The 15,211-nt window shown below is 37.8% G+C and overlaps 1 protein-coding gene across 1 annotated transcript; it reads right to left on the bottom strand.

Annotated features, from left to right (window-relative positions):
* Positions 1-6,742: 6,742 nt before the first annotated feature.
* LOC148103834 (ladderlectin-like) lies at positions 6,743-9,174 on the bottom strand. The gene is made up of 6 exons (XM_087834699.1): positions 9,086-9,174; positions 8,928-9,005; positions 8,548-8,654; positions 7,607-7,741; positions 7,224-7,335; positions 6,743-7,080 (listed from the first exon to the last, which is right to left on the bottom strand). Exons 2-6 carry the CDS (start codon positions 8,986-8,988, stop codon positions 7,010-7,012), a joined length of 486 nt encoding a protein of 161 aa, XP_087690825.1. The 5' UTR covers positions 8,989-9,005; positions 9,086-9,174; the 3' UTR covers positions 6,743-7,009.
* Between the last annotated feature and the right edge of the window lie 6,037 nt (positions 9,175-15,211).

Raw genomic sequence — 15,211 nt, 5'->3', positions numbered from 1 at the left:
CGAGGTTTAATTCACCGTGTTGGTTAAAGTTGATTTTTAGAAATAACATCTGACGATTACTCCCATTAAAATATAATCTCTTAGAGTAGAGTTATCTACTGTGAAAAGCAACTCCTTACCTTGCATTATCAAAAATAAACATGTCTTTGCATTTAGGTTGTGAACACTGATTAGGTTCAGCAGAATATGTGTAACCTATGACACATTTGGAAATCATTTAAATAAACTGAACCAGAGAGTAAAACTTGTAAAATAAATGACCTTGAGGATGTTACTATTTACAACAGATGTGTATACACGAATATTTATTTATTTTAGAACATCCTGTTCCCAGTCGCGCCAGCACCAGGTTTCTTTTTCTGTTCTTGGAAACACAAGCAAAGGAACTCTGTCACTGCCACGTATTACTGGAGCAAACACAGCATCTCACATTTTCACTCTCTACCACACACACACAGTAAGTGCAGAATGATTAAAGACCCCAGTTGTGTGTGTAGAGCCTGGAAATAACTAATTTTCAGTTCAACCATGCCATATTCTTATACCCAGTCTTCAAATCTTAATGGATATGTATGAACATAGGGTTATATATGCTTCTAAAAGTATGTACTTTTTAGTACATATCAGTATGTGTTTATATATTGTATTTTTATTGTATTTATGTCAGTAAATGTCAGTGTTAAATGTTAGCTAGATGTCAGTAAAGTGCAGATAACAGGTCAGATTTCTTAGCCCTCCAGATTAAAAGTGTAAAGTCCTAGTTATAGTGGCTGCTATAAAACATATGTGTTTTAGTCAGCCAAGAGACACAAAAACAGTGCTGTGTGATACTACAGATTTTAGTATTGATCTGATACCAAGAAAATACAGAGGCAGTATTGTTGATGCCAGTACCAATACTGATACTCTTAACCAAAAAAAAGAAAGGCAGCTTGTACAGGAGAGCACTGCGTCATGATTTTTATTTCTATTTGGAAATTATGAACATATTTTAATGGCCACTAAAATCCTTCATTTTGAATTACAAGCTTCCAGGCAAACGTGGTCTGGTAGTTTGTGGCTGTAGTAGGAACAGTGTTGAGCATCTGTGAGTAATGATGTCACTAGAGGGAAGCAAAATATCAGAGTGACAACCGCCTGCTCTTCAGTGACTTACCGTATCAAAGTAGAAATTGCGATATAGCCACACAAAGGTTCTTTCTCTAACTTCGAGTGGTTTAAATTCCTTCAATCTTACTACACTCTTGGTGTCTTCTCTCAGTATAGCAATCAACAATTGATTCTGTTAAGGAGATCAGGTTGCCTTAATCTTACTACATTATTAAAATAATTTAAGATGTTTATGTTTTTTGGCATTCTTGTTTTCTTTAATGTTCTTAAACAAAAGTTAAAAAGAAAAGGTTTGCATCATGTTTGAGGTTGATGTCTTAAAATATCATATCAATAATGCAAAAATAAGGCTCTGGCTAGACAGCAGGGCTCTAACTGTTTAAGCCTTCAAAAAAAAAAAGAAAAGAAAAAGAAATCATCCGTAACAGTAAACCTGAGAGTCTGATTTACTCATATTAATGTTCAAACTAGAAACAAAAAACAAGCAAACAAACCCTCCCCCACAAATTTTACATTATTGGCCTTGTAGCAACCAGCAAAACATGTGTTAAACATGTACTAAAGCGTCACTTTGTGGAAAAACTGGAAATAATTAAATCAGAAGTGAGCCCATTTAAGTTGTACTGATGTGTGACCCTACTGAAGGTTTATTAGCAAGAAAAGTCCCAATAGGCCAGTATAAGATGATCTAGGATTGGCAGGAAGCCAAGGTATAAACATCAATGAGGAAGGACCACACCAGGGTAAACAGTGCACAAATTGTTATATTTGACTATATCAGCTGCAAATAAATGTACTTAAATCAATAAAATAAAATGCTAAATATCCCCCCCCCCCCCCCCCCCAAAAAAAAAGAAAAGAATAACAAACTAAATTAAAGTGCGCACATACAGCTTTTCTCTGAGTCATATGTATGAATAAATAATGTCTGATGACTGATGGATCATTGGGACCTGTTCTGTTTATTTAACTGTTGTCCTACCGCTGAAAAAAGAAAGTTTGTAGTCTCTCAGGTATCTGAAACGTTGATGGGAACGAAGCTCTGGATCCAATAAAACCTCAGCAAATCCTATCCACTTTTGAACAATAAGTATCAGTGTAACTTTTATCTTAATACAATAACTATAATATTGGCCATATCATATTTACACTGACTTTAGTCTCATGAACAACATTAACTAATTGTTATTTACTAGCTAATCTTAAATGACTGTTCAGTACAGAAATGAAGCCCAACAATCATATTTTACAGTCCTGTGGTCTCAGCCTCAGATACCTTTTAAATCACACAAAGCTTGTGTAGAAACAAACAAACAAACAAACAAAATATGTTCTCCTTCATTTCTGTCAACCACACGTTTCCAGCTATCATGGTTGCTAGGCGACCTGGGCAGCGCGACGGAGGCCAGACCGTCCCATTTCACAAGCCTCGCACTTTAGGCCTTAGCGGTCTTTGAGTATGCGGCCCTTGAGGACCGTTGAGGCTGCGTACTTTAAGGCTGCAGACCCTGAATTGGGATACAGCCTGTGTCTGAACTTCTCTGTGCCATAATGGTTCTGAGAACTACTCACATTTCTGTTATGGTGAACAGAAGAAAAGCACCTCAGTGTCCTTTATGATGTCCAGCTAAATTTGTAGCAAAACAGTTATGTATTTTATATCTGAAGTGAACTGAACAAACGAAAACAAATATTGAATCACTCCAAAGAAGTGAGGCATCAGCCACTTCCGGCCTCATGTCGGTCCGCCTTCCTGTATGGAAAGGAGTATGCCAGGAATCACAGGTGATTGGCTGGCCAGGGACCTATGCCCGCCAAACTTCATGCAGATTAGAGTGTGCCAGTCCACACACACCATTGGCTGCTGCTGCATCCTCGGACGCAGTGGACCAATGATGTGGCTGCCTGCTTTTACCTGGTGTAACAACCCTTATTGTGTTATAGCACCACTAGGGAGGGAGTCTCCTAGGGGTGTGTGTGAGTATAGCGTGGCAGCCATTACATGCTGCTCGTGTTCTGTTCTCAGGATAGACCTCACCATTGTAACGGCCTGGCGCCGGCGACTAATGATCCCCGCAGATGTATGTACGGACAGTGTAGAGCCGTGGAGACCTGGCTTGTATGGTCTTATGTTGCTGACAAGGAATAAAGGTCTGTTGTTTAATTTAACTGACTGGCTTCGAGTTATCCAGCTAACCTCCACACCACATGCCCGCGGGACCTGCTAGCCGCTCCTTCCTTGCCAGACTGCTGTTACACTGGGAGTACAAAAAGCTGAGGATTCTTCAGTCGTGGAGGAATCTTTGGTTTGAACAGACTGTGTAGTTTGTCCCTCCTGCCTCTGCCTTTGTGCCGGTGCCTTTTGAATCTGTTTTTGAGTTGCTGCCTGTGAGATGATTAGTGTTCTATTAGTGTTCTTGTGTTATTTGAATATATTAGTTGTTTATTTTTTTGTTTATTTAAATTGCCTCATTGCCTAGTGCAGACCTTCCCAAAGTGTGATACCTGCCCCTTAGGGGGACGCAGAGCCATGACAGGGGGGGCGCATGATGAAAGGGGAGGGGGGGGGGGGGGGGGGGAGGTGGAACAAAAAGGCTTGGACACTGCTAGCACAGGGCGCCTACAGAAACGCAAGATGAAGCATCGCTGAATATGTTTCAAAACCAACTTCATTCCAAGCCAAAGACTAGAAAATATGGTGAAGCAAATCTTCCCTTTGGTTTCACCTGCACAAGTGTCGAGGTAGGTCTCCCCTGCAAAATTGGTTTTCCCTTCCTTTCCCTGCATCGAGAGCACGCGCTGGGCTCTTCAAATCACAGACAAACAGTATCCCACATTCTTGATTTTTAGTTCACAAACACTTGTCGTAATGACAAACTACTCCTGACATTTTGGAAAAGGGACGGGGATAAAGGGCAAAAAAACAAAAACCAACTAAATAAGCAGACAAAAAAATACATATATCAATCACTTGGATCACCTGTTGAGAAAGAAAAAGTAAAACAAGCAGAAGAAAACGAGAGCAATACAATAAACAACATCACGATGATATATGGGAATATAACAGTAAATACTAAATATTAAACATTATTGTGCAGCACGTAATATCGACAGCACACAGTGTGCTTTGAGGTAGGAGCCAAAAAGGGTGTAGTTTGTGTGTGTGAGCACCCGTGTGTACACCTATGAGCACGGACGCGCTTGTTTTTAAAAGGTTCCTTCATGTAATGATCTGCTAGAGGGTGTGGGGAGCCACAGCCCCGTCCTCCAGGGCATGGAGCAGGTATGGAGGAGATCAAGACTCCAGACATCCAGAGGCCCCCAGAACACAAGAGACCAAGGAAGACCAACAGAGGGGCAGCCGTGCCACTGTCCCAGAAAGAGCTGAGGAGAGTCCCAGATGATGGGTCACTCAGCAGCCGCGGAGCAGAAGCCAGGGGGGGTTGCAGTGACGTGCCCGTGAGCTCCGCCGACAGCCAGCTGTGCCAGAGTGACCGGCCGAGGGCACCCCACCCCGAGAGGCCGAGGGCACCCCACCCACGATAGAACGGGGGTGTGTGAAGACTCCAAACCTCCCTCGGCTCGCTCATATGTAGTGTTGATGCATGTGTGTTCTAAGGTGCATTTAAAATCCAGGAGGGCATGGAGCTACCTGCCAGAGAGCAGCAGGTAAGCGCATAGCCCCTCCTGATAGCCCTCGATGTCTACATGTATTTAAAATTGAGACGTGGGCAACGACGCCAGGGGTGAGGTCGTACACCCTGATGGTCTTTTGGGTACAGTGTAGCGTGCCCACCCCCAAGATCCTATATGTATGTGTAGTGAGAGTGTGAGTAATGTGAATGTCCAAGTTGTGGGATAAAATTGAGGCACAAGCAGCCAGAAGGGGACAGAGGGGGGGATGTGTGGGTGATTGTGGTGGAGCGGGAAAAGGGAGGCAGCTGGAGATGGGGAGGGAAGGAAGGGAGGGGCAAGTGACCCCTCCCTGTGGCCAGCTCCCCCGCTGACCCCAGTAGGCACCCCCATACTCTGCAACCCGCCAGGGAAAGGGTGGCCCTAGTTCGGCAGCGCCGCCTGGCCCCGCAGAGCCCAGGACAGCCCACCCGACCCCACCACAGAGAAAACTGCACCCACCCCGTCATCCACTCATCTTCCAGACTACACAAGACAATAGACGCCCAGGCTGAGATCTTCCTTCACCTCTCCTGTATCTCCCCCTCCTGCAGAGTGAGTTCCTGAAGAGAGGAGACCTCCTGCAAGGCCTTGTGTGGTTGATGAAGAGAATGTGCATTAAAGGATACGCTGTGGAATTGCCAGTACCAGTGTGATCGTGTATCCTTCCTACTATCCTGCTAAGGTTTCTACCGACTATTCTCAACCACTGAACACAACCCAACATTACAAGTGGCAAGAGGGACTCTCCCTCTCAGATCATTTCATACACCTTAATGAGCAACATTTTATGCTTCCATCATAGCTAAATGAGCCCTCGTTAATTTGGTCATATTTGATTCATGTCCTGAGATTCATCTATTCAACAAAAGATGCAAAACCAAAAAATGTTCTAGATGTAGTAATCTCTAAATAATTTGTCAAACAGAGCAACCTCAGCCTCATTTCAAATAATAAGTTTAAAAGACATTATCAAGCATTTTTAAGTAGAAATAACTTTATCTTTCTTCATTACAAGCTAGCTCATGTTGTCTGTAAAAAAGGCCTTTAATCAGTAGGTAAATTTCTAGAATATACCAGTAAAGTGTAATTATCAAAAATAACCCAGTGATTTTTAGAGTGTTGGAATTCACTTTTTGCTTACCATGTTTTATTTCATTGTAGAGGAGAAATCAGTGATATCTGATCAGGTCATAGTCTAGTTGAAAATGGCAGTTTCAGAAGAATAATGTGGCTTCTTCTGAAGCGTATCTCCTACACAAACAATTGGGTAAAATTTTGGCCCAATATTTGATCAAAGCTAGCGAACCTATGACCCAATAGAATTATTCAAGCCAGGGAGTTAATTAAAGAACCCAGCACATCGCCAACCCAACTCTTGAGTCACGACTTTTAAACCAACATTTAAACTAACAAACCTACGGCTTTTACCCAGAAGTTGTTATAAAAGTAACCCAGCATGGTTTTATTATGTATTTGCAGAGGTTTTGTGAAAAAAAGTTCAGTTTGTGTTTAGAGGTTTGTGAAAAGGGTGCAAGGTTGTATCTTAGCAATTATGACAATGTACAAAAGCTTTAGCAAAATATTTGGTTATTTCTGAAATTTAGCACTATTAGGTGAAATTAAAATTTTGGGAAGAGGGAAGCAAAGGAGGGGAGACTTATTTAAAGAGAGACCTAATCGTGTGTGTGGTTTTTTTTTTTTTGTGTGTGTGTGTGTGTGTGTGTGTCTTATTGTATGCTTGTGTGTGCTCATGCCATCAAAAGCAGGAATTAGATGGAGGACACAGAAGCAAACAGCATCAGATTAAAAATATTAAAGTAATTTCAAGAGAAAATAGTGTCGTTTCAAGCAGATTTATACGTGGGTTAATCTATCAGTGAGTTAATCTAATCAGTGAGTGTTTAAAAACTGAACTGAAAGCTTACATAATGTAAGCACACAGATACTCACAGACCAGTTTGATTCAATGCTTAATAGTTTAATGATGCAGAAGAGAAAAAAAGTTTTGTTTTTAAGTTTTTGCTAAAAGCATTCTTTCCATTACACATTTCAATTGCTCCTTTTAAAAGACACAATCACACTATTTTATGTCACTTGTCGCTTCATTCCTTATGCATCGTTACAGCAAAAGAGAAAGGTAAAGATGTGAAAACAGATATTTTGAGTGATATATGTGAAGATTTCTTTCTTTTTCAGATGACGTGCCTTCATGTCAGCCCAGGAATCACCCCTTGCTCTTAATGCAGACAGAAGGGAATCGGTCCCGGCAAGACTGATCATTCATACACAGGTCTCCTGTAAGCACCAAAAATCAACTTTAACCGAAATTTTTGTTGCATGGACACAAAAATATAGAATATATGAGAAAAACGTTTTGGTTCTTTTGGTTTTATGTATAATGACAATAGCACTTGTATATATTATGTACAATATTATACCTGGAAAATTCATTTCCATGCATTGCTCATTGCCCCCCCAGTTGTTAGGCTCCCCCCGACACCAGTTTGTGTATTGGAAACGTGTTCCATCGATCCAAAACCAATAACCCTCCTACAGAACAGAAAAAAGTTTAAAATAAGAAATTGTTTTTTAACGAAACTACACTTTAACATTATACATCGACTACCAAGTTTGGACACACCTTCTCATTTATTGGTTTGTCTTTACTTTCACTACTACCGACATTGTAGAAACAAACTGAAGATATCAAATATATCAAACATGATATATCATATGGCAATCAAACAAAAAAAGATAAGAGTGAAAAATAAGTAAAATATCCAATGGATAGATTTATGTTTTAACTGGAAGACTGGCATACCTGTTGACCATCAGAACCACCAATCCATGTTCGTCCATTAGCTCTACTCCCATTAAATATCACCCTCTTAATCAGCTCGTATTCCCCAAGGCTCTGTACAGATGCAAGGTTTGCACTCATGGACTGACAGTTTCTCTACAGTAAACAAAAAGACAGAAGAGTTACAGAAGATTTATAAAACAAGCTTCATGATTACACCACCACAAACATACAAATAATAATAAAACATACTAAGAAATATTTACATTGACTGACAAAATTATTGATTTTAATTATCTGACCTTTTATTAATAGCTTACCATTCAACAAGTAATAAAAAGTAACGTTTTTTAATAATTATTATATTGAAAGGACTAATGATTAATACATTTACAATCATTTATCATTCAGAATTATTTCATGCAGTTATTGTTGGTGGCTTAAACCATTTACTGCAATAATTAGCATTATTTTTATAAATTAAAAAAATAATATTTGCTATTATAAGCTTGGATGCATATTTCACAGTACATATAAGAACTGGTTTTAATCGAAGCAAAAATTGACAGGTGATTTATCCATGGCATAAATTGTAGGAACGGAGAAGGAAGGAGGAACTGGAGACTTTAGTTTGTTTGCTTCTTTGTTTGTATTTCTTGTTTACTAATATATTGTTACTGTTTACTTGTTAAAAAGTAAAGCCATATATGACATACATACATATTAGAAAAAATGATAGCATTATTAAAATTCAATAAATGATAACATTAACAATGATCAATACATACTATTATAATTTTAGACAAATTTTAACAGTACATTGGCTTTGATAAAATTTTAATAATTGTCAATATAAAAATGTTTAATATAATATTAAAAAAATATTATTATAAGGTCTTATCCAAATATTAAAGAATCAAAGAAACACAGTCACAGTAACTGGTGAGTCCTGATGTTATCACCTGAGCATCACCCCAGGGTAAGGGTGTAGAAACATAGAAGTAACATTTGTTGTTGTACTCAGTCCAACCAGCGGGACATGAGGCCCTCTTGAGAACATAGCACTCATCTGAAGACAAAGCAAACATATTGTGTGACAAAATGCTGACTCAATTCCCCCTTTACTGGAATAATTATAATTATGGTCATTAACTTGTGTTTTATTGGTAATAGTTTTACTTTTCAACAAATTTCAACTGGAAAATGTGTCATTTTCTTCCTTTAGATTTCTATTTTTGAAAACATGTATTTAAAAATAGATCTTATTATTTGGACAGCTGTATATAGCCAATTGACATGCACAACATTCAGTATGATACTAGTAACATACTTTTATACTTACCCTGAGCAGCGGTCAGAGCCATCATTGCACAGAGAAGTGCAGATGCAATCAGCAGCTTCATGATGATATTTAGTGTCTCTGTAAGAAACACATTAACAAAAGTGATTAGCAGTTTGATATAGAAAGGATAGAAGATCCTCAGCGTATTTGTAACATACCTGTCTGTAGAATGTCTTCTCCTCTTTCAAGTGTCAGCCTGTAGCTTAACCTCTCCAGTGTAGAGATGAGCACTTATATACACTTTCTTATATTTACATTTCTATACCAGGAAGAAATGCACTAGAAATACAGAGTATGTTTTGATTCCATGCTTCACTACTCCTGTCTTTACCAACCTCACACAATTCTCTCCACCCAGCTTGAATTTCATGGATGTTTAATTTCATTTATTGACTGCTGGTCAACAAAGATGTCACGCTCCTGGGTCTTTGGCCCAGTGTAAATGTGTTTGGACTTTTGATTCTGGGTTGTTTAAGGTTCTGTGGTTAAGGTTCTGTTCCTCGTTTTGGTTTACAGTTGTGATCCCTCTGTTTATATTTGTTTTCTTATGTCTTCTTAGTTTTGTTTTCTAGTCTGTAGGTTTCTGTTATCATGGAGCACGGAACAGGGGAGTTTCCATGCCCCATGTTGAGTCAGCCTTATCCCTTCCATTTAGTCTTGTCTCTGCATTCGGTGTTCTCTTTCTTTCTCCCAGTCAGTCTTGTTCCCATGTATGTTTCTCCACTGGTCTCAGTGTCACACCCAAGTGCTTCATGGTGATATCGGATTATTTCTATAAAAAACAAAATACCTAAAATGGGTAACAGATCAATAAAGAACTTTGGACAGCCATAAAATAGACAGTTTAAAAAAAAGGAAACAAACACTTTGAAAGCAAATCAGATTTGATACGATTTGATTTGACAAAGTTTCATTGCAGCAACTCAAAGAAAAGCATCATTTACACATAGCATAACATGGCTTGGTCATTGTGATGCACCAAGCAAGTTACAGCTTGGATTGAATGATTTTAACATCAACTGCAAAAACTGAAAATGTGTTTGTATTTGTAAATATTTGTAAGTCCATACAAGAAGCTGATTGTGAGAAAATGTATCATTATCCTATTACAGTTTACACCTTAAAAAGAAAGGTCATGAATGTGAGAGCTCTGGAGATCATCTTCACCTTTATGGGAAAATAGTTAGTTGTAGATGGCAAGTTGTCATGAGAGAAGTATCATTATAATATTTGCTGTAATGTGAGAGTGTTTACAAAGTCACTGTATCAGCCAAAGACTCACTTCCTCATGTGCTACTGTACCAACTCCCATTAAAAAAACACTGTTGGCACCATCAGTCACACATGAAACTGTTGTTTCTTTAGAGATGGGTGGATGCTCAGTCAACACCCTCATCAAATACCACTAAAATTCAACAGGGTTTTTTTTTTTTTTTTTTTTTTTTTTTACAGTTTTCTTATGCTTATTGTTGTTTGTAGCATTTTCAAGTTTTTATTTGATTTGTCTCTTTTTTGTTTTGTCTGCAATAATGAATGAAGTGATGCTTCCATAAATAATGGAGAGCAGAAAAAAGTTTAACTAGGAAGCTACAGCTTCTGTCCTTTTGTGATAGCTTTCACTCTCTGAAAACAAGTGTAATGTTTGTGAAATGCTGACTGTTCCTTATTGAAATATCAGATTTTTTTTTCTGTTACTAGGTCATACTTTGTATTTATTGAGGGTGTAAAATCATATTGGATATATATGGACTACGTAATGTTAGGAAATAATGGATGTCACGTAGTTTGAAGAAAACCAACGATTTTTGGGAAAAGCCTAAAAATCATTGTCAAAAATTGATGCAACAGGAAAGTCAATTTTGGAAAGGTTAACATAAAATAATGTTGATAACCAAACAGTTGCTGATCCCCATTGACATCGTATGGACATAGTATAAAATAACAATATTATGGAAGTCAGTAGGGACAAGAAACTGGGTACCAACATTCTTGAAATTATCATCTTTTGTGTTCAACAGAACAAAGAAACAGGTTTAGAACAACTTGAGGGTGATGATTACCAAAATAAAGTTTTATTCCTTTTATCTTATTATCCATTTTATCTTATCCCTTAGCATTTAATTACTTCAGTTATACCAAATAATAAATGACCATCTTATTGGTCTCTTTTTAAGGTTAGTGTTGGAATACAAACATTTTGGGTTAACTGTAATGAAAACACATTTAATGCATAAACCTAAATTGAATTTATTATGAATATAGGACTATAGATTTGTCGAAATAAGTACACAATAGTTAGTTGAATTTTCAAGTCAAGAAATGAAATGAAAAAGATCATGACATTTCTAAACGTATTATTTTTTAAAGAATATTCATGTATTAGTGCATTGAACAAGAAAAAAATAAAACAAGTAATCATTGTACTAATTATGATTTTTACGGTAATTCCTACTTTCTACTGCAATCATATATTCTTACAGAATTTATCATGAAAGAAAGCACTAAGCATTCATTTTGAGAGTTAATCTTGGACAGCCAAAGCACACTTAGATTTTGGCAAGACTGAATGGACATGTCAAATAGTGCACAGTTAGTGAATATGGCCAATATCAAATGTTTGCTGTAATAGGCTAATGCTCTTACACTGAAGCAGGGGCGATTCTAGGATCAGAGCTTTGGGGGTGCTGAGCACCCAGAGAGCTGCCCAGCCAGGCAAGATAAACTTTACTTGTCACAATGAGACTTCTTCCCTGTCTCTGTCAGTCCCTGCATCCTTAAATGTCTCCAGTTGTCCCAAGATCTCTATAACTGTCTCCTTGGTGCATTTAAACCCCTGTTTCTCCCTGTCCTCATTGTCTGTTGTCTTCATCTCCGTTATCACTCATCATAATTTTACCATCTCTGTGCAAGTTTGCACATTTCTTTATTAAATCATAAGATTCTTAAATTCATCAAGTCACTCTGTGCCTGGGTCCTCGTCACAAAACATGACATCACTGTTTTGTACATTTTAACACAATTTAATCCCCACATTTGTGAAAGAAAAGCAAAACACTTTTTTGAAAAGTCTGTAACAAAACCATCAAATCTGATCAAGGTTATTTAAATGCTGCAAAAGAAGAATGGATTGGAATAAAAAAAAATACATATCCCAACCTTAATTACTGGGGAGAATAATGAATGATGCTCATAGTGAGTAAAAAGTAAACTGAGTGCATTTTTTGGACAGAGATTCACTTATATATGTGTATGTTTAATATAATACAGATACATAAAAAATACTCCCAAAACAATAAATTATTACAAATAAATTATTACAAAATATTAATAAAAAACTATACAAATTGAGGCAACTTTGCCTGTGGTAAAATGTATACAATGTATGAAAAAATCTTTATTGCAGATACTAATTTTACTCATTTAATAATAATAATAATTTTGTGTTGTAAGATTTATGAGTTTCATGCTTTCATAGTGGTACTTGGGAGAGCTTGACATTTTTAATCAGGTGGTACACACTGTAAAAAGTGTGAGAAACACTGATAAGTGTATGTGTGCTTTTAGAAAACATTTAAAGCTGCAGTATTTTGAAACAAGCTAGCTTAAAACATTTTTAGAATATAAATAGAGCATCTGCTTCTCTTTACAGCTCCTCACTCCACCAGGGCTGTTTGGCTCTTTCTGATAGTGTGCAAATGTGATGTACGTAATGCAGCAGACATACAGACAGCTGGACGGTCCAAAAGCTGGCCTACCTATTACTGACTGAGGTTTTAGTAGAGTTGTGGCTGAACTACATAAAAATATATCATTGATTTTAATCTCCCCAATCAATTATAATGTTATGTTGCAATGTTGTTAAAGAGGGTCAAAATGTTTCAACCCAGTTTGTTTTGCAGATTCTGTATAGCAGCTTTAATATAGGGAGAACACAACTTCCAGATTGTGTGAGTAAAATCAGGTTTTTTCTCTTTGTCAGTTTAACAGTTTCTGTTGTCCCTGTCTGTTTTCTTACCTGGTTCTTCCTGACCTTGTACTTTCTCCTCACATTCCCCTCTTTCCTCTCTCCCTCTTTGGACTGACAATCATACACAAATAGATTGTATTCAATTAGATGAAAAATTACATTAATATGAAATAAATACTATTAAGATCACTAACAAAAAGTCCTATCTCAGTGTACTTTCAACCAAAAGGAAAATAACCAAACCACATGAACAACCAATACAAGATATAAATATTGAAACACTGATCCAACATTATTCTTGATTTACGGACCATTTTATTTTACACTTTTACCTGAATGTGGCTCCTTTTTTTGAAAAATCTCCATTTTTATCCATTATCCATTATGAACCTAGTTGTCTCTCTGTACACACACACACACACACAACAGGAGTTATAAGGTATCCAGTTATAAGTATCCAGTGGGCATCCAGTCAGTTAGCTAGTTAGTATCCATTTCAAACAGGACAGTGGTAACAACAGTAGGCTACGGACAATTTTAAGTTTTAGATTTTAAATAGGTTATATACATTTCAATGGGAGCAACACGATGGTCAAATGTCGCTGATTTTACTACAGAGCAGGACGGATTATAGGGTAGCAAACATCGTGGGAAAACACGTTTTCAACACTGCAGGTTACCTGGTGTAATGTTTTTCAGCTAAAAAGAAACATGGTCTGACTCCTACCTAACTATATAAAGAGTAACTGAAGGTTAAATGCAGCTAATATGTCCTGTTTTAAGCCAGGCACTTACACCTCCGCTCCACTGCGTCTCAGCCACCATCGCTCTGGCAGCAAGAGCGCTAGAGCCAGAGTAGGGGAGAGCTGGAACAAACCATTTTGGGAGGGGGGAGGGGTTATGTATACTTTTGTTGTTAAAATCTTACGTCTCAACCAAGTACTGAATGCTTTTTATATTTTTAGTAGTGTGTCATACAAACAGCAAATATTGTCCAAAAAAAAAGGAAGAAATCTTTGGGGGTGCTTTGATTCATTTTGGGGGTGCTGAAGCACCCCCAAAAATGGGCTAAAATCGCCCCTGCACTGAAGGTTTATAATGTGATATTTACAGGACCCATAATTCTCTCCTTCTTCTCTTTTCAAGGAAATCCCAGACACCCTTCCAGAAGACAGAACTCTGCTGATGACTAATGATGAAGAGTGCACTGCAGGTCCTGTTCAGATAGAGGTCCCAGTGGATTCAAGTCAAACTAAAGAGCAAAACCAACTACTATTTCTGGCACTCAAGCTCAAACACAGTTTGACCAATGACTGTCTTGAAGATATCATGAAAACCCTTAATGTTGTTGGTGGCAGTGATTCAGCATGCAGGACAAAATATTCATTTTAAAAAGCTTTTGATGATACAAAAGCCATCATGAAAATCTGTTATGTGTGTGAACAGGGTAGTAATATAATGTCAGCTGAGCTGGACCAAGTTCATTGTGTTCAATGCAACATCACCTATGACAAAGCAAGTAGGTTTACCAATAATTTTTCATCTACCTATCCTTGGAAGATCAAATCAAAAATGTCTTGAGAATGCCAGGAATTACAGATGAATTAACAGGAAGGCAAACAGAAACATCTACTTCTCTCAGTGACATTTGTGATGGTCTTTTGTATCAGAAAGCTTTAAGTGGTTCAGAAACGACCCTTCAAACCCTCAGCTTAACATTTAGCTGTTATGGTGTGCCATTTTTTTTTAAAAAAAAAAATCCCTTTTATGCACCATTAATGAATTGCCATTGAAAACAAGACAGGATAATGTACTCCTTTGTGGACTATGGTTCGGGGATGAGAAGCCTCACATGAGAAGTTTCTTAAAACCTTCCATTGATGAGTGTGTGGACCCACAGGACAGTGGTTTCACATGGAAAAATGACAAAGGCGTTTCTGTCAATACAAAAGTAATCCCTCTAATTCTAATGAGTGACTCAGTTGCCAGACCTCTGGTCCAGAATTTTAAACAGTTTAATGGTGAACATGGATGCTCCTACTGCCTTCATGAAGGAAAGGAAGTTGAAAAAGGCAGAGGATCCACTTGTGTATATCCTTTTCAGAAGGACATTCAGTTCCACAATCAGGAACAAACTAATGAAGCTGCGCTACAGTCTGGTAAAGCTGTTATGGGTGTTAAAGGGCCGAGTATGTTGCGTAGACTTCCCAGTTTTGATATTATCGAAGGGTCTGTCCCAGACTATATGCATTCAGTACTTTTGGGTGTTACAAGAACTGTAACAGGGCTGTGGTTAAACAGTGAAAACCATGAAAAA

This window comes from Neolamprologus brichardi, chromosome 3 (assembly GCF_056152115.1).
Source record: "Neolamprologus brichardi isolate AB-2024 chromosome 3, ASM5615211v1, whole genome shotgun sequence".
Lineage (NCBI taxonomy): Eukaryota > Metazoa > Chordata > Actinopteri > Cichliformes > Cichlidae > Neolamprologus > Neolamprologus brichardi.
The sequence above is the reverse complement of the archived record's forward strand: the minus strand, read 5'-3'. Positions and strand labels throughout refer to the sequence as shown.